This window comes from Mirounga angustirostris, unplaced genomic scaffold (assembly GCF_029215605.1).
Source record: "Mirounga angustirostris isolate CCGP_5_RB_7025 unplaced genomic scaffold, mMirAng1.0.hap1 SCAF_1, whole genome shotgun sequence".
Lineage (NCBI taxonomy): Eukaryota > Metazoa > Chordata > Mammalia > Carnivora > Phocidae > Mirounga > Mirounga angustirostris.
Window position 1 is genome coordinate 170,162,472 of NW_026991709.1, and position 17,831 is coordinate 170,180,302.

The 17,831-nt window shown below is 42.1% G+C and overlaps 1 protein-coding gene across 5 annotated transcripts in view; it reads left to right on the forward strand.

Annotated features, from left to right (window-relative positions):
• SUMF1 (sulfatase modifying factor 1) overlaps window positions 1-2,949 on the forward strand; it is a 94,660-nt gene extending 91,711 nt beyond the window's left edge. For 4 of the 5 annotated variants that reach the window (XM_045861938.2, XM_045861939.2, XM_064593535.1 and 1 more), the window contains one exon: window positions 1,825-2,949. In XM_045861938.2, coding sequence (XP_045717894.1) covers window positions 1,825-1,935 — 111 coding nt within the window. In that variant the 3' untranslated portion in view covers window positions 1,936-2,949. The remainder of the gene's footprint in view (window positions 1-1,824) is intronic. The other variant, XR_010412092.1, reaches the window with a different exon arrangement.
• The last annotated feature ends 14,882 nt before the right edge of the window (window positions 2,950-17,831 follow it).

The window sequence follows — 17,831 nt, forward strand, 5'->3', positions numbered from 1 at the left end:
GTAGAAGACAAACCACTATGTCTTTCTTTTTATGGTGGATGTACTCCAGACAATTTCTGTGGCAGCTTTAGAGATAATTCTTATGAAGATTAGAAACACTCAACTTCTATGAGAAAAAGGAGAATAAGAATTAAGAAAAAATAAAAACGAGCTCTTCCATGCAGACCTATTTTTCCCTCCACAAATGATCTCTCCTTCATGAGTCCCAAAGTTACTGTACATGATTCTTTGTGCAGTTTCTTTAACCACCTGGCAGGGACTTTAGTTTCACTGGGTCAACTCAGCATTAATGCTCATGCCACACAGGATAACTACTTTATTTTCATTCTCTGTTATTTTGGATCCACGTACAATCCTAGTATATAAGAGTTCCATGCATGGTTGTTTTTGGAATATGGAAAGTTTTGATGTAAATGCAGTAATCTGTGGTTATTCAGGAATACCTACTAGGTGGCCGGTGATGAGTGTTAGGCCTTCTTACGCATGCAAGTAGGTATGTCCCTGCAGGACAGGTGTATTGGGGGTGGGAAAGAAGCATGAGACGTCCTGTCTTTCCATCTAGGAGTATAGAATTTTGCTACAGAGGCAAGCGCACTGTCAGAGCTGGGTTCGAATTCTACTTCCCTCAATAAGTGTGTCATCTTGGATAACCCATTTAATTTCTCTGGGCTGTTCTGACCCAGTGAAATAATACTTGCAGTGCCTCGCACCCCTGGAGTGTGCTAGGTGCTCAATGTCTGTGTGTTTGTGCACATGTATGTATGTGTTCTCTGCGCCTAGAAAATAAAACAGATACAAAATATCCCCTACACAGTAATGTATAGCTTTATAGCTAATCCAAAAGCAATGTATTTTTTTTTTTATTAAAGATTTTATTTATTTGAGAGAGAAAGAGAGAGCACATGAAGAAGGGGAGGGGCAGAGAGAGAGGGAGAAGCAGACTCCACGCTGAGCCAGGAGCCCGACGTGGGGTTCAATCCCAGGACCCTGAGATCATGACCTGAGCCAAAGTCAGATGCTTAACCGGTTGAGCCACCCAGGCACCCCCAAAAGCAATGTATTTCAAAAAATGTTTTTCACAGCCTTTCCCACTCTTTATGTTCCTAGGCTTGCTGTCTAATTTTTGCCACTCTGTTGAATATTAAATAATATCTTAATGTTGTTCATAATTAATATTTTCTCATTTGCCATTTAGCTTTATTATTTGGTTTAATGTCATATACTCTAAATGTAAAAATAACTTTTCAAGTTATGAAAGTAATGCATACTTATCAGAGGAAATTTGAAACTCCATTGCTCAAATATAACTACTGTTTTTATTGTGGTGCATTTTCAATCTGCAGTCTTTTTTTTCTTTGACATATGTAATTATATAGCTTGAGATCATACCACACACAGTTTTGTATTCTGACTTTTCATTTAACAGTGTACCATGAGAATTTCCTATGTCATTAAGTATTACATAAAAACATGACTTTTAGTGGTTGCTTAGTAATCTCATATGTGGATGCGCATAACATCTGTAGTCATTGCTTGTTACCTGGGTTTTTTTTACTGTTCTAAGTAATACTGGCACTAACATCTTTGTACCATATCTATGTCTGTTTATAAGGTAAACATTGGATTCTATATGGTGAACTCTGAATGTGCGGCCTTTTCCAAAACTACATGCTCAGTATGCCGAGGGGGTGTTTGTGGGGGAAGCCCTGTCTCCCGGTAGGCATGCCTTCCCTATGGCTGGTACTTGGGTGCAGCACGAATCTGACAGATGAGAGCCTATCACCGAGTCTGAGAATACTCACCTTTCTCTCTGTCTCGGGCCAGTCCTACTGCTACAGGTATCGCTGTGCTGCTCGAAGCCAGAACACGCCCGACAGCTCAGCTTCCAATCTGGGATTCCGCTGTGCTGCTGACCGTCAGCCCACCACGGGCTAAGAGCCGAGATGAGCCTTCCCAAATCCCAGAAGTTGTGTCTGACCTGCCCTCGGCTTTCCTCAGAATGTTGAACGACTTCAAGTGAAGAATTCCCACTCTGAGGTGGGTTGCATACCTGCCCAGTGGCCAAAGGAACAGCCTTGCGAGACCAAATCGCTGACTTGCGTCAGCATATGTGCTTTATTGTGTGGTGCATTTCTGGAGAATATTGCTGTGCTTTACTTCGGAGAGTCTTTGACAGAGGAAGGGGGTGGAGGAGACCCTGAGTGAAACTTCAGAAGACATGTGTTCTTCCCAGGATCTCCCACCAGGGCTAGTCCTCAGGGTCCCACACTTGACCTTCCGGGGCCTCAGTGACCTCTGTCTGGTGAGGGGATGCACAGCATGATCCCTGAGGCCTTTTCCAGCTCACAAATTCTATGCGTATATCAGATTCTATTGTGATTTCATAGTAAGAGTTTATGACAGATGATTTTTTAGCTATTTTTTTCCATGTGTGAACCTTGGGTGATACTAATCATGTAAAATAAGAGGTCTCTTATGTATTATTTTGAGAAAAGGATGGGGTGGCGGAAAAGGTGGCGGTGATGAGTCTTTATATTCATACTGCACTTTGTGTTTTCAAGGAAATCAGTGTCTTTTACATTGTTATGATGAATCCCACGTGGGCCCCTGGTGGTGCGTTCAAGTTCAGCACTCTGAACACGCAGGAATGTCTGTGGGGTGACTCTACTGTGCTTTATCTTTTAACATTAAGTGCCTTTGGTCTGGGGGGGTGGTTATATGCCCTATTTCCCCCCTCTCCCCAAAGCCTTCGGTGAATGTGAAATGTGTACTACACGAAGAAACCTGTTTAATTCTAGATAGAGAAGAGGAACAAGAACCTTGAATTAACTCTATTCAGGATGTCCAGTATTTTATAATAGGGAAGTAGGAAATCTTGTTGGTTGTGGAATATCAGATGCTCTGAATCATGCACTGTGTTGAATAAACTGGTATCTGCTAAAGCTGGTATCCTTTTGTTTCCCTCCACTGTGTTTTCTTTTAGAAATGTCTTTGTGGTATGTATGTGTTTTATTTGCTATAAAGCTTTCATGTCCGTTAGCTACTTGATAACTTTGATGTGTGAGCAGTTTGTGGGAATTTTTATTCCAGAAAGCAAGGCTATTTGGCCAGGAACCTTAGTATAACCTTGCTTCTTCGTGCCTCGGTAGATGAGGCAGAGGCAAGGGCGTGACCTCGGTCGGGGTCCTATGAATCCCGACAGCTCTTCACGTGTAGGAAAGCACCTTGTTTTAGAGCAAAGGCTTTCACCCAGACGCGCCTGCCATCAGGAGCCCAGCATGATTTCCCGGTCCTTGAAGACCCCTCAGACATTTCTAGCATGTCATTTGAAAGAAATGGCTCATCTTTATGTTGGTTGTTCAAAAATTAAGTCAGATAATAGTCATAAGTGTTCAGCCAACACTTGATTGCTACTTTGATGCATAGCCTGCTAACATTAAAATATTCATCTTGAGAAACAGTGGTGTTGCTGGGATGTTCAGCTATGTTTGTTAATCTGTCATTTTGTGGATACAAAATGTTTCCCTACAAACTTTCACCAACTGATAATAAATTCCAGGCAAAACAAACAAAAAAGTCATTTGCTTAATTGAAAAAGCTAATGTGAAAAATAAGGTATTTTATTCTTAAAGTCACCACTGCTCAAGTGCAGTTTTTGTTTTTACTTGTTACCTCCCACCTGCTTGTATTTTTTTTTTAACATAGTTATATTTTTAATGTGAATGGTTGGATTTTTCTCTTGTTAATGACTGTGATATAGCATAAATATTTTGGGGTGTGTTTTGGTTTAGTCTTCAGAATTGCATTTTTAGCAGCAGCATAATACTGGAAAGCATTTAAGATGAAATCCTAACAGGCTGTTCATTTAAGAAGCACATTTCTAGGTTACCAACCAACAAGTGCGCGGAACTCCAGACAGCCGTGGCCTCTACACTTGATACTGTTGCCTCCTGACACGTGAGCAGACCAACCAGATGGCAGTGGAATAACCTTAGCTTTAATGCCATCCACGAAGTCTGGAAAGACCTCCCCTTCTGCAGAACTGCACGCAAAACATAGGGGACATAAGGGAAAAATAGGGCGAGTGGCAGAGCCCTCGAAACTTACGAAACTTTGTAACTGGAGCATTAACAAAAATAATAGCTATCCTATGACACCAGTAGCTCCATTGAATCTCCAATGACACTGTAGCCAGCTTCATAGCCAGTCAGCCCTTTGCAGCCTTGCACCCTTGGGGTTCCTTCTTCATTCTCCAAGACACAAGTCCTGGAAGACACTTGCTTTTAATAGACCCCTTCAAAAGTCAAAATGTGGGGGCGCCTGGGTGGCTCAGTCGGTTGAGCATCTGACTCTTGATTTCGGCTCAGGTCATGATCTCGGGGTCCTGGGGTCGGGCTCCCCCCTCTCCCTCTGCCCTTCCCCCTACTCTCTCTCATCCCCCTCCTTAAATAAGTAAATCTTAAAGTCAAAATCTGACCGGGGTGTACACTTCTTCATCACTTATTTTTTAAGGGGTATGGGCAGTGTCTTCATAACAGCTTTATCTGCACCCTCAACTTTTCACAGAGCTTCATGTGGTGGAAGGTGCGGCAATTCTTTTTTTTTTTTTAAAGATTTTATTTATTTATTTGAGAGAAAGAGAATGAGAGAGAGACAGCATGAGCGGGGGGGAGGGTCAGAGGGAGAAGCAGACTCCCTGCCGAGCAGGGAGCCCGATGCGGGACTCGATCCCGGGACTCCAGGTTCATGACCTGAGCCGAAGGCAGTCGCTTAACCAACTGAGCCACCCAGGCGCCCCAATAAGTAAATCTTAAAGTCAAAATCTGACTGGGGTGTGCACTTCTTCATCACTTATTTTTTAAGGGGTATGGGCAGTGTCTTCATAACAGCTTTATCTGCACCCTCAACTTTTCGCAGAGCTTCATGTGGTGGAAGGTGCGGCAATTCTTTTTTTTTTTTTTTTAAGATTTTATTTATTTATTTGAGAGAAAGAGAATGAGAGAGAGACAGCATGAGAGGGGATAGGGTCAGAGGGAGAAGCAGACCCCCCGCCGAGCAGGGAGCCCGATGCGGGACTCGATCCCGGGACTCCAGGATCATGACCTGAGCCGAAGGCAGTCGCTCAACCAACTGAGCCGCCCGGGGGCCCAGGTGCGGCAATTCTTGAAGCCACCAAATAAACCACTGCTTGCACCTCATGAGATTTTTAACTGCTTTTTTCCGAAGATTTCATATGTTTCTTAGTTTTCTCTTAAACCCCAAGGAAGTTTACCCCTGGTTATCACAAAGCACACTTGGAATTCCATATGCCCCAACATGACTGCAACATTCTACTGTCTTCCATTGTCTGCTTACTGGCCGCTGACTCTGCACTACAGAAGTACTTCCGGCAGCAGTTCAGATGGCGTGGATGATGTGCCAGTAGCAGTATCGAAAATTTGGGATTGGTTTGTCTGCCTTTAAGGAGCTCTTACAGTAGACGTGGGCTTCTCTTATTTCTTGCCCCATGGAAGGATGGAGGGAATTTGAGGTTTGCTCTTAAATTGGCTTTGGTTCTCCTTCCTGGACAATCTTAATTGGTTTTCAGGACTGAGTGGGAAGCAAGTCATATCTTCTTTTTTAAAGGCTTGTAAACAGGATTAGGGGTGCCTGGGTGGCTCAGTTGGTTAAGTATCTGACTCTCGATTTCAGCTCAGGTCATGATCTCAAGGTCATGAGATCGAGCCCTGCATCAGGCACTGCGCTCAGCGTGGAGTCGGCTTGAGATCCTCTCTCTCCCTCTCCCTTTATCCCTCTTACCTCCCTCCTCCCCCCACCCTTCAAACTCTGTCTAAATAAATACATAAATAAAATTTTAAGCCTTGTAAACATGATTAGAAGGGGGTAGGGGTATGGATAGTGATGGTAGTGGTGATCACGTGTGACATTGCCTTCGTGGAAAATACCAAATTATGTGGATGCCTCAGACTTTGTGTGGTCCAGCCTGCAGCTTAAAATAGAATACAGATCGGGCGCCTGGGTGGCTCAGTTGGTTAAGCGACTGCCTTCAGCTCGGGTCATGATCCCAGGGTCCTGGGATCGAGTCCCACATCGGGCTCCCTGCTCTGCGGGGAGCCTGCTTCTCCCTCTCCCACTCCCCCTGCTTGTGTTCCTTCTCTCGCTGTGTCTCTCTCTGTCAAATAAATAAATAAAATCTTTAAAAAAAAAATAAATAAATAAAATAAAATAGAATACAGATCTCCATTAGTTTAGACATTTTTTTCCTTCCTCTCTTCTCCCTCCCGCTTTTTTTGGGGGGGGCGGCAAAGCCTCTCTGTTGTCACTATGACACTGAAGAAATGGAAGGTGCCATTTATTTTAGTATTGATGTGGGGTGTGGTGGAGTAAGGGCTCCAAACTAGTGTGTCGGTAAATTCTATTTCCCCTAGATTTTCTTTACTGAGAAATCTGTTGTTGACATAAAATAAGGCAGTGGGCCTGGGATCCGTAAGAATCTCAGAGTTCTAGTCCTCTTGCTAATCACCTTTTCAGAAAAGATCATGTTTTCAAGCTACACATAGAATTGTTGCATGTGGTAAAATCCGTAGGTGACAGTGAAAGGAGTATTTTGAAAAACACATGGAAATATGGTGTTTTCTGAGACTTCAGGAAGTTAATTAAAGAGACTGGTATGGGATTTATTTATTTATTTTTTACATGGTATTTTGCATGCATTTCTTCGTCTCCCCTTCCTTCCAACAAATACTAACCGCACCATTGGCAATATTTCTCATAAGGGGACTGGCTATTTGGAGAAAAACAGGAGGTACAGAGCAGGGCTGTCATGGGAATAGGGCCACAGGCAAGATGCAGGCTGACTGTGAGTGATGCCCTTTCTAAAGGGGCTGCCGTATCAGAAATATACTGAGGGTGGCTCAGTTGTGCAGTTTCTGAGTGTAGCTGGATACCTGCGTTTTCATGTGAAGTCTTTTTTTTTGAGTTATGTAGCCAACCAGTTCAGATGAAAAAAAAAAAAAAAGAACAGCGAAGACCTAATAAATTGTTTCTGTAGCCAGATTTGGCCTGTGGGGGTGCCACTTTTCAACCTAAATTATGAAAATTTGATTCATTTCGTGGAACACAAAATCTCATGTATTTCTATCTGAAAAATACAGATCAAATGTCCAAGTGTGAGAAAGGGCAGTGGCTTGGGCCCAAGGACATGTTACATAGGAATGCCTTATGAGACTCCTCTCCTCCATCCCCACCCCATCCCACCTGAAATCATGTGCCCCTGACAGTCCGTTCCCATTAGCTTTAGCACTTATTACCGAGTTTGCAGATTCCTATCTGAGAATAGCAGAAATGTCTCTTTCTTGCCTTTGGTTTTCGTTTCATTTATTGACACTTAATTCTTTATAATACAAACTACCCTAGAGCCGGCCTTATATTTATAGATTTGCTGGAATCAGTTGTGCTATTAGTGAAAGCTGGCCTTTGTTGTTTCAAATGTTTAAAACACCATGGAAATTAACTCCAAGAGCCTCAGATGGAGCCTTGGCAGCTGGCCAGAACTTCTTCCTTCCTCTGACACTTGTGTTTCGTTAGACCATGAGAGCAGGAGTTTAATTGTTTTGATTAAGCAAAATTATTACAGATCATAGGTAGGCTATAAAGTGAGAAATGCTCTTTTCCGAAACTTGCCCTATTTAGGATTGGAAAACTCAGGGGATTAGCATTAAGGGGTGGAATTTTTCAGCTCAGATTCTAATCTGCCCCCAAATGGTACTTGGCCCCCAAGTAATCATGATGAGAAGCCTGGTTGGGCCTTTGGAATTAGTCACAGTTGTCAGGCAAGAAGGCGATCCCATTTCAGAATAACTGAAGGTCAGATAGGATTGCTCTCCTGCTCCCCGGTCTGGGCCGTGTGTGACAAACTCCTGTTTTCTTTGCTGAGGAAATGGAAGACTGATGAGAGCCACTCTTTTCCAACATGTCGATTTGGCACCTCAACTGGGTAATGTTAAAAGCTCTGAATCAACGCTTGGGGGAAAGTGAAACCAGCTAGCAGACTATCGGGAAAGGAGAGAAGCCGTGCCTTGTCAGGTGGCACTGATAAAAGGTTCACCTGCATTTAGTTTGGTGCTAACGAGGAAGGGCCCTTTGTGGTTGCTTTTTGAAGGCCACAATGTTGCTCTGCTTCAGACACTCCAAATAAAATTGTATTTATTTACTTTTAAGTGACATGGAAGGATGTCCCTTTAATCTCTTCAATGAGTGTCTTTATTTATTTATTTTTAAAGATTTTTTTTTAATTTATCCATTCGACAGAGAGAGACACAGCGAGAGAGGGAACACAAGCAGGGGGAATGACAGAGGGAGAAGCAGGCTTCCTGCTGAGGAGGGAGCCCGATGTGGGGCTCGATCCCAGGACCCCGGGATCATGACCTGAGCCGAGGGCAGACGCTTTAACGACTGAGCCACCCAGTCGCCCCTCAATGAGTGTCTTTAAAAGGCAGTTTAGCATCATGTGAGGAGAACATTGGAATAAGATTATCTGGGATCATATCCATACCCCACCACATACTTAACTGTGCGACCTAAAAGCAAGTAATGTCCTCTCAGGTAAAATGGAGATAGTAAGAGTACCTACCTCTTAGAGTTGTGGAAAGATATGGAATTATGCAAAAATAACGTTTAGCACAAAGTACTTGGGTGTTTACTAGGTACTTGTTCCTATTATCAATATGATTATTAAAGGTGGAGGAGCAAGGAGGTACTACCAGAGGGTTCTGGTCAGCCAGGGGTTACTACTATAGGACAGAGAACATAATGGGCCAGTAGTAAGAAAGAACGAGGCCGAATATAAAAGCATGAAATTGACCTGTACCTCAAACATTGGGGAAAAAAAAAAAAACTGACATGATTGATCCCCAAATCTCTGTTAATACTTGAATTTGAAAAGACCCTGAAATTACATGGTTCATCTGTTCCATAAAGTTCTCATTAAAGGAGATCTGGTTATTGCTATATAAATTGTATAATTCTTAAGCTTTTTCTCTTGAATCCACCTCACAAAGAACCTCTGCTAGGTTTAATACTAATGAAAATATCATTCTTAGATATTCTATAATTCCATAATTATTCTTGACAATATTTAAAAAAGGAGGGGCGCCTGTGTGGCTCAGTTGGTTAAGCGTCTGACTCTTGATTTCAGCTCCAGTCATGATCTCAGGGTGATGGGATTGAGCCTGGCATTGGGCTCCGTGCTGGAAAGAGCCTGCTTGGGATTCTCTCCCCCTGCGCAACCCCTGCCCTCTGCCCCCCGCCCCCCACCCCCGCGCGCTTCATGCCTCTCTCTCTCTCTCAAATAAATAATTAAAAAGGAAAACAGAAAAGGGAGGGCAGTGTGTTGGCCCACAATATGTTGATCAGCCTGTTAACATTTTTTGTGGTGTTTTCGATGCTATAGAAAACAATTTACATTTCAATGGTTTAGGAAATTCTGCTTAGTCATTGAAATTCTTCTTTCTCATTTAATCCTTCTCTGAGATTATTGATCCAGGATCTAGACACTCACTTCTAAATGATTAGATTTAAAAATCAATGTGATGTCCGAAGGAGACTAGTTGAGGGTTTGGCAGACAGCACTCATAGGCATTAGTGGTAGGCAGTTCTCCAAATATCATCTGTGGAACCCTGGAAATCTCCAACTCCCTTGCGGGGGGTTGAGTCAGAACTATTCTCACAATAGTATTAAGAAGTTATTTGCCTTTTTAATTTTCATTATTTCACAAGTGTATGGTGGGATTTTCCAGAGACTACATAAAATATATGCTTGTATACTTTTATGTTTTAAAAATGTCCCAGTCTTAATTTGTAATATGCTAAATGTCTCTAGCTATAACCCACATGACGAAAGCTCCTCTTTGGGGTCTTCAATAATTTGTGGGCATGTCGAAGGGTCCTGAGAGCCAAAAGTGTGGGAGCTACTGCTCTAGGAGAAAAGCAAGGTCTGATAGAGTCCAAATTTGTTTGGGAATAATGACCAGCCCTTCTCTATCTCTTTTGAAAACAGTCAAGAACAATTGAGTTTAAATGACCACAGAGGAAGTAAAATTAACTGTTCTGGAGCACTTGTGTTCATTTTGGGAGATCTGTGAAATGCAGAGGTGATATGGACTCAGGTCCTTTGAAAGACAGTCCTGTGTGTAGACTACCCCAAACAGTCCCCGGAATCACTTTGATCTAGGAGTCCCCAGAAGGGCCTCACAAGTTTAGGTACCTGTAGTGTAAGATCCCCCCGACTAATGCAGCCTATACTCAAGGTGACAGGCTGGTGGGACCCTGCATGTCACCATGTCCGTCCCCTCAGAGGGTTGTTGTATCTATCGTAAAGCCAGTGAGAAAGATAAAAGTTTTACTTTCACGAAACAGCTTCCCTTTCTCCTGGTGGATTTTTTCATTTTGCTGTAAATTGTGATTGTTCTGCCTCTTTTCTTGGCCGGTTTGCCTTCCAGCCAACAATTTCAGGCACCCCTTTGTCAGGTACTGTGCTGGGTGCTTTCTGTACAAGGTCTAAATCTGCAGGCAATCTTGGGAGGAACCAGTTATTTTTGGTTGGTATTTCCAGTGTGCCCTGGGGTAATTAGGACTCGCAGTATTTCTGAGGTGCCCAGGAGACACAGCTGCATGAGACAGAACCAGCCCTCATACCGGTTTTGAGACTGACGTTCTCGCCACCGGACCATTAAACCCGAGGTTTTCTGTGAGTGTGAGGTGGGGAGGGGTGAAGTGAAGAGGGGAGAATACTGGGGCAGGCGATAGCCTCAGGGAGAAAAAAAGGCCAGGGGCAAGAAGGTGGAATGGATTTGTGGTTAAGAACATGGACTCTGGAGCCAGACTGTCTAGGTTTAAATTCTTATCCTACCACTTGCTAGTATTGTGACTTTGGGCAAGTTACTAAACCTGGTTGCCTGTCAGATTTTGAAAATTAAGTGGAAGTACTTCTAAAAAAGGTAGAATTCGAGGCAGGAAGGTTTAAAAGAGTCAGAATATGGTTATCTGCATGTAAACCTTTGACCTGTTTTACGTCCATTCCAAACTTTGAAGGTTGATGTGGTCATCGTTCTCCATATGGTAATGAGCTATCCAAGGTTAAGGCTACACATTTTCAAAAGGCATGTTTTCATCATATCCTTACCCCCCCCTGCCCCCAGAATATGCCACTTCTTTTTATAAAATGCTTATGTATCCATAAAGAAGTGGACTTGGGGGTAGGGTGAGGTGGGAGGGGGCTGGGTGTATGGGAAACACAGATCCTCTGGAAATAATGATCAAAAGGTGCATTATCAGCTCATTTGTACCAGGCTCAAATCCATGAAAAGAATACAGCTGATAAAGACCATTGAGATCATGTGTGAAGAATGAAAGGAAAAGTGTCCTGCACGAGGCTTGTTAAATAGCCCTGTGAAAAAGCAGGAGAGGGCTTCCTTGGTAAGATGAAATCCCCTGGTCCTTGTGAAACTAGGCTCAAGTTCCTCCTTCTCTCCTAACTCTGCTGCCGAGCTAAAAACTGGATGCAGTTTCGGGGCAGCTTCCAACTCGACGTTTGCCTCGGTTCCAGAACATTTGTAAATATTCAGTTCTGGCGGGTAGGGAAGAAAACCTCACTAATATGGGAACCACATTCACATTTGTAATTTTTTATTTATTAACTAAACCTTTTGCTTCAGGACATATTAGGCAAGCCAAGGGCTGAATCACATTGATCATTGCTTGTGGCCTGTTAGCTTTGGACAAGCCCTTTTGGAGCCAGACCTCATACCTCCCTCTGTGGGAATGTTTTTATGTGAGGTGGCAACTGACACTGGTTTTATGTGTAATGTTCCCCCTCTAGTGGCCAGGCTGTGTTGGGTTTTTCCTGCTTTTGTACAAATGATCTCTAGAGTTGGAGAACTTTTTATTTAGGGATACTCTGGATTTGGGAAAGCTAGGGAGAGGGGACAGAAAAGGGGGGGTGCAAACCTCTTTTCCATAGGAAAAAAATTGTTCGAAAGTGTTTGTCCATCTCAATCTCTTTGTATTTTTTTAATTAAAAAAATTTTTTTCAAGTAATCTCTACACACAACATGGGGCTCTTAAATTTATGACTCCGAGATTAAGAATCACACACTCCACTGATTGAGCCAGCCATGTGCCCCAATCTCTAGCTTTTTAGAGGAGATGGAGATGATGAATGTGACCTGCAGAGGGGAGGAGAGGCTTTGGAATCATCTCTCATCTTTTTACTCTAATTATTTTCTGAATTTCTACTGCCTTTATTAACAATTATGTTATTAATAACTATCCATCAAGTTTCATTACAAAACTTGTGCTATATTTCTAAATTATAAGAACAGTAAAACGCATAGGGGAAACCTAGAAACTCTAAAAAATACACAAAGTATTCTTAGAAGCCCTCCATTTTATAAGTTCTGGTTTCCTGAACCTGGGCCAGCAGGTAACTACTATCAACAGTTACTGTATCTTCCCAGGTTTTTTTTTTCTTTGCATTTGCAAACATATATTACACATGTATATATTGATAAATATTGAACATAGACAATTTATAAATATATACATATATACACAGAAATCGGGCACAGTATATACAGCTTGTATTTGGTTTTTATTTCTATTTTTTTTTTTTTTACGATTTTATTTATTCGTCAGAGAGAAACAGCACAAGCACAAACAGGGGGAGTGGCAGGCCTCCCGCTAAGCAGGGAGCCCGATGTGGGGCTCGATCCCAGGTGCCTGGGTAGCTCAATCAGTTAAGCAAGCGTCTGCCTTCAGCTCAGGTCATGATCTCAGTCTGCTTCTCCCTCTCCCTCTGCCCCTCGCCCCTGCTCGTGCATGCTCTCTCTCTCTCTCAAATAAATAAAATCCTTAAAAAAATAAAATAGCTGAATTAAATTAATTTAAGCATTCCACTATTGATGAATATTTGGGTTATTTTCAGTTATCATTGTTTAAAAATGTTTCAATAAACCTGTTTGTACTTATGTGCATTTGCCAATTTGTGCAGATATTTCTGTAGGATAAATTCCTGGGAGTCTAAATCCTGTATCAAAGCACATGGTTATTTTAAATTGATGGATATTGATTGACAGCTTTCAAAAAAAAAAAGCTGTACTAATTTATATTCCCACGCACAGTGAATCTGCAGCTTTTTAGTGTTTTTTTTTTTTTTTTTTTTTTTTTTATCCTAAAATGAATCTGAGAACAACCAAGTTAGCTCAGCATAGGGAAAATTCATCTGTAGGATTCAGGAATAGCTGTCAGGGGAGATGAATGAAATCAAGAAGGTCTTTATTGGCCCCAGCATTAGAGCATTCCTGGTTGTCCGTTGCTGAAATACACCCTGGCATGTACTAATTGGTCCAGTCTTGGTGGCAAATGACTCCGGTCTGCAAAAAGTGACTGTTAATGAAATCAGTTTTCGGGAGTAACTTGCTTCCACTCCCCACCCCTGCCCATAATCAACAGTGACCTCTCAACTGCGTCTAATTACCATGTTATTTTTCTCCTAGTGGTTTGGTGATCCGGAGCCCCTCTCTGAGTTAATAATTCTGACTTTTCCCAAGCATGGTGAGGTTGGGGATGCTTCTGGCCTCACGTGCCCCTGAAAAATTAAAAATCAGAGTCTGTAGGTCAGGAACCTTACATGTTAACTAATCTCTCCAGCCTCATCTCACCCATTACCCTCCTCCATCTGATGGCCTCAGAGTGGGTACCTGGCTTGTTGCATTAGAAGTACTTGGGGGAAATTGTAAAAAATGTGCTTTCCGAAGCCCTCCCCAAGAAGCCTGAGTGAATAGGGTTAAAATGAGGCCTGGGTTTAGATACTTTTCCAAGTCCCCATTCTCACCCCCTTAAGCGTCAGGCCCCTTAGGAGCTATAGGTGCATTATCCGTAAAATAAGGGCTTCAATTACTTGAGCTCTCCTGTAGGACAAAGGAGAGGAGGATTGTGAGGAAAATTTTGCCTGGAGGCTTTAGGTTAGGACAGTTGCTCCTGGAAGTCACCAGTGTGTCCATCTGTTGGCCCTGTTCCTGAGACATTGATAGATGCTACTTCTGCTTTAGGCTCTATTTCTTGACTCTTCTGGAATGACATGAAACCATTTGGGAGGAAGTTGAGACAGAAAAAATATATGTGACTCCCTTCACATAGACCTGTTGTAGACCCCTCATTTCACAATCTTTTTTTTTTTTTTAAAGGTTTATTTATTTATTTGAGAAAGATAATTTTTTTAAAAGTTAGAATTTTTTTAAAGGTTTATTTATTTATTTGAGAAAGAGAAAGAGCCCACGTGGGGGGGGGGGGCGGCTGGCAAAAGGAGAAGGAGAGAGAGAATCTGAAGCTGGGACCTGGGGCTTGATCCCACGACTCTGAGATCATGACCTGAGCTGAAACCAAGAGCTAGGCACTCAACCGACTCAGCCTCCCAGGCACCCCTCATTTCACAATCTTCAAGGAACCTTCGCCTCGGGAATTCTGTGATGGGGATTCCTGGGTGAAGTAAAAACAAAGGTAAAACCAGCTGCATAAAACTAAGGAGTAGCTTTTGCTTTATGGTAGCTTTAAAAAACAACAGTGGGGTGCCTGGCTGGCTCAGTCAGTGAAGCATGCGATCTTGATCTCCAGGTTGTTAGTTTGGATCTCCTGTTGGGTGTAGAGATGACTTAATGAAATTTTTAAACAGAACAAAACAGGGGTGTCTGGGTGGCTCAGTCGTTAAGCGTCTGCCTTCGGCTCAGGTCATGATCTTGGGGTCCTGGGATCGAGTCCCACATCGGGCTCCCTGCTCGGCGGGAAGCCTGCTTCTCCCTCTCCCACTCCCCCTGCTTGTGTTCCCTCTCTCGCTCTCTCTCTCTCTGTCAAATAAATAAACAAAATCTTTAAAAAAATAAATAAACAGAACAAAACAAAAACAACAACAGAAGCTTACTGTAGTATTGAAGCACCCAAACAACAGCTGGTATGTCTTGGGTACCTCAGAAAAGTTGGCTAAATGACCTGAGCTTTGGACATGTGTGGGAAGTGAGGACCTAAAGCTAACCTGCTAGCAGCTTCTCCATGGTGTGGCCTTTTGATTACCCATGGCATGTGCTTTGTTGGGACCTGTGGGTTTTGCAATTTAAACTTGGACCTTGGAACTTTTGTGTCCCAGAATGTCTGCAACACTCATAACCAAGTTGGCTTTGTGGTAGAGGATAAACTATTATTTATTGCCTTGTGTGTCCTCAGAGAGGCACTATTTATAAACGAATAAACTGGAACTGCAATTGGAGAATTCCAACTGAATTTCTTCTTAGTTAAAAAACAAAGTGTGAATAGCATTTGTCGTCACCTTTGATGTTTTGTGGCAGTGGTGGGGGAGGTGGACTTCGTGCTTAACCAGACACAAAAAAAGGTGTGCTGGTAAAGAAATAGAGTCTTTTTAAAGGGAAAAAAAATGTTAGTGAACCCATTTGAGCTCTGCCTAGTTACGAATGCTTAAGGAATGCTTGTTGTACCTTAAACTATTTCAAATAATAGGTTCCAAAAAAATCTCCCTGGCTTGTAGCCTTACAAGTCTCCTGATTTTTTGAAAATTTAAAACCTAATTTTATCTGGTATCATAATAAAAAAAAAAGAGAGAAAAGCTTTATATTTGTTCATAGCAGGATGAGAAAGAGACTCCTAAATCGTAAAGGTTAAAGCTTAGGTGAAAAGATGAATAAGTTCTGGGGATCTAATGCACAGCATTGTGGTTATCGTCAACAATACTGTATTGTATACTTCAAAGTTGCTAAGAGACTAGATCTTAAATATTCTCACCACAAAAAAGAAGTGGTAATCATGTGACTTGATGGAAGTGTTAGGCAACACTAGAGTGGTGATCATATTGCAATATATAACATGTTATGAACATATTTCAAATTAACACAGTTGTACACATTGAATTTACACAATGTTATACATTAATTGTGTCTCAATGAAGGAAAAAACCAGAAAGAGGGATAAAAGCTTAGATTGTAAAAGTACTACAGAATGTTACCTATGTTTTTGAAATGAATAGTGAAGGCAAATTTATTTTCTCCCAACTTGTCATGTTCAAATATATTCCACAAGGGGCACCTGGGTGACTCAGTTAAGTGTCTGCCTTTGGCTCAGGTCATGATCCCAGGGTCCTGGGATCAGCCCCACATCGGGCTCCTCGCTCAGGGGGAGCCTGCTGCTCCCCCTGCTTCAGCTCTCTCTCTCTTTCTGTCAAATAAATAAAATCTTTAAAATATATATATTCTACAAAATGTTAAATATTAAAGTATTGAATATTAAAACCATTTAAAGATACATGCTACAAAATATAATAATAATATAGACTGATTTAAATGGGAAAAATAATAAAAAGTGATTTAAATGGGAAAAAACATTCCTTTTGAAAAACCAAAATGCCCTTAGTCTCCCAAATGTATCATTATTCTAAACACCTCTGCTTCATGGTGGAAGGTTTGCTTGAACTGAATCCCGATAGCTACACTGATCATATTCTGCTTTATGTCCTCCTTCCCATTGTTCTCCTTTTACTCTGGTCACTGGACTGGCCAGAGCTTGTATCTGAGATGGGAGAACAAATTTGGGAAGATGCTGATGCTTTCTGGCAATAATGCCAGCCCATGTGATGTTCTTTGTCACTTTTTTTGGGCACAGCCAGTTCAGAACAAGATGTTCTCTTATGAGGCTTTAAACTGGTTTTGGTGGTCAAATATTCAAAGAAGCATTCCTGAAGACAAAAGCCAAATCACATACATCTCCTTACACTGGGAATATTATGTGGAAAATTCCCGTTTATGGGGAAGGAGAAGAAAAATGAAGCAAGTTAATGAGTTAACTTTTTTAAAGCATGTTTAACTTTATACTCTGGGGAATCAACAAACCCCCAAATTTGTCACAGCCCCGTATCTGAGACCCTGTGTCCTACAAGCTGATTCTCTCCCCGTGTGCAGGAAATGCTCCCCAGCACCTCCCAGTGCATATGCCAGAAACCACGTCATTCATTTTTTTTTTTTTAACATATAATGTATTATTTGTTTCAGGGGTACAGGTCTGTGATTCATCAGTCTTACACAATTCACAGCGCTCACCATAGCACATACCCTCCCCAATGTCCATCACCCAGCCACCCCATCCCTCCCACCCCCACCACTCCAGCAACCCTCAGTTTGTTTCCTGAGATTAAGAGTCTCTTATGGTTTGTCTCCCTCTCTGGTTTCGTCTTGTTTCATTTTTCCCTCCCTTCCCCTATGATCCTCTGTCTTGTTTCTCAAATTCCTCATATCAGTGAGATCATATGATACTTATCTTTCTCTGATTGACTTATTTCGCTTAGCATAATACCCTTTAGTTCTATTCATATTGTTGCAAGTGGGAAGATTTCATTTTTTTGATGGCTGAATAATATTCCATTGTATATATATACCACATCTTCTTTATCCATTCATCTGTCGATGGACATCTAGGCTCTTTCCATAGTTTGGCTATAGTGGACATTGCCTGCAGCATCATTCTTGACCTCTCTCCTCTCTCCTCTCCCACATCTAGTCCATCTGCAGGGCTGGGCACTACGGCCTCCTAAATACACCTTCAGTCTGTTTTTCTCTACCTTTGATAGTCCAAGCTGTGGATCTCCCTCAGACTACTATAAACAATCCCCTAATCGGTGTCCCTGGATCCTGTTTGACAAACCCTCTATCCTCCAAAGCAAGTCTGTTCTTCCCACTATAGCCATTTCTTTTAGAAATATAAATGTGGTCACGTCCCCA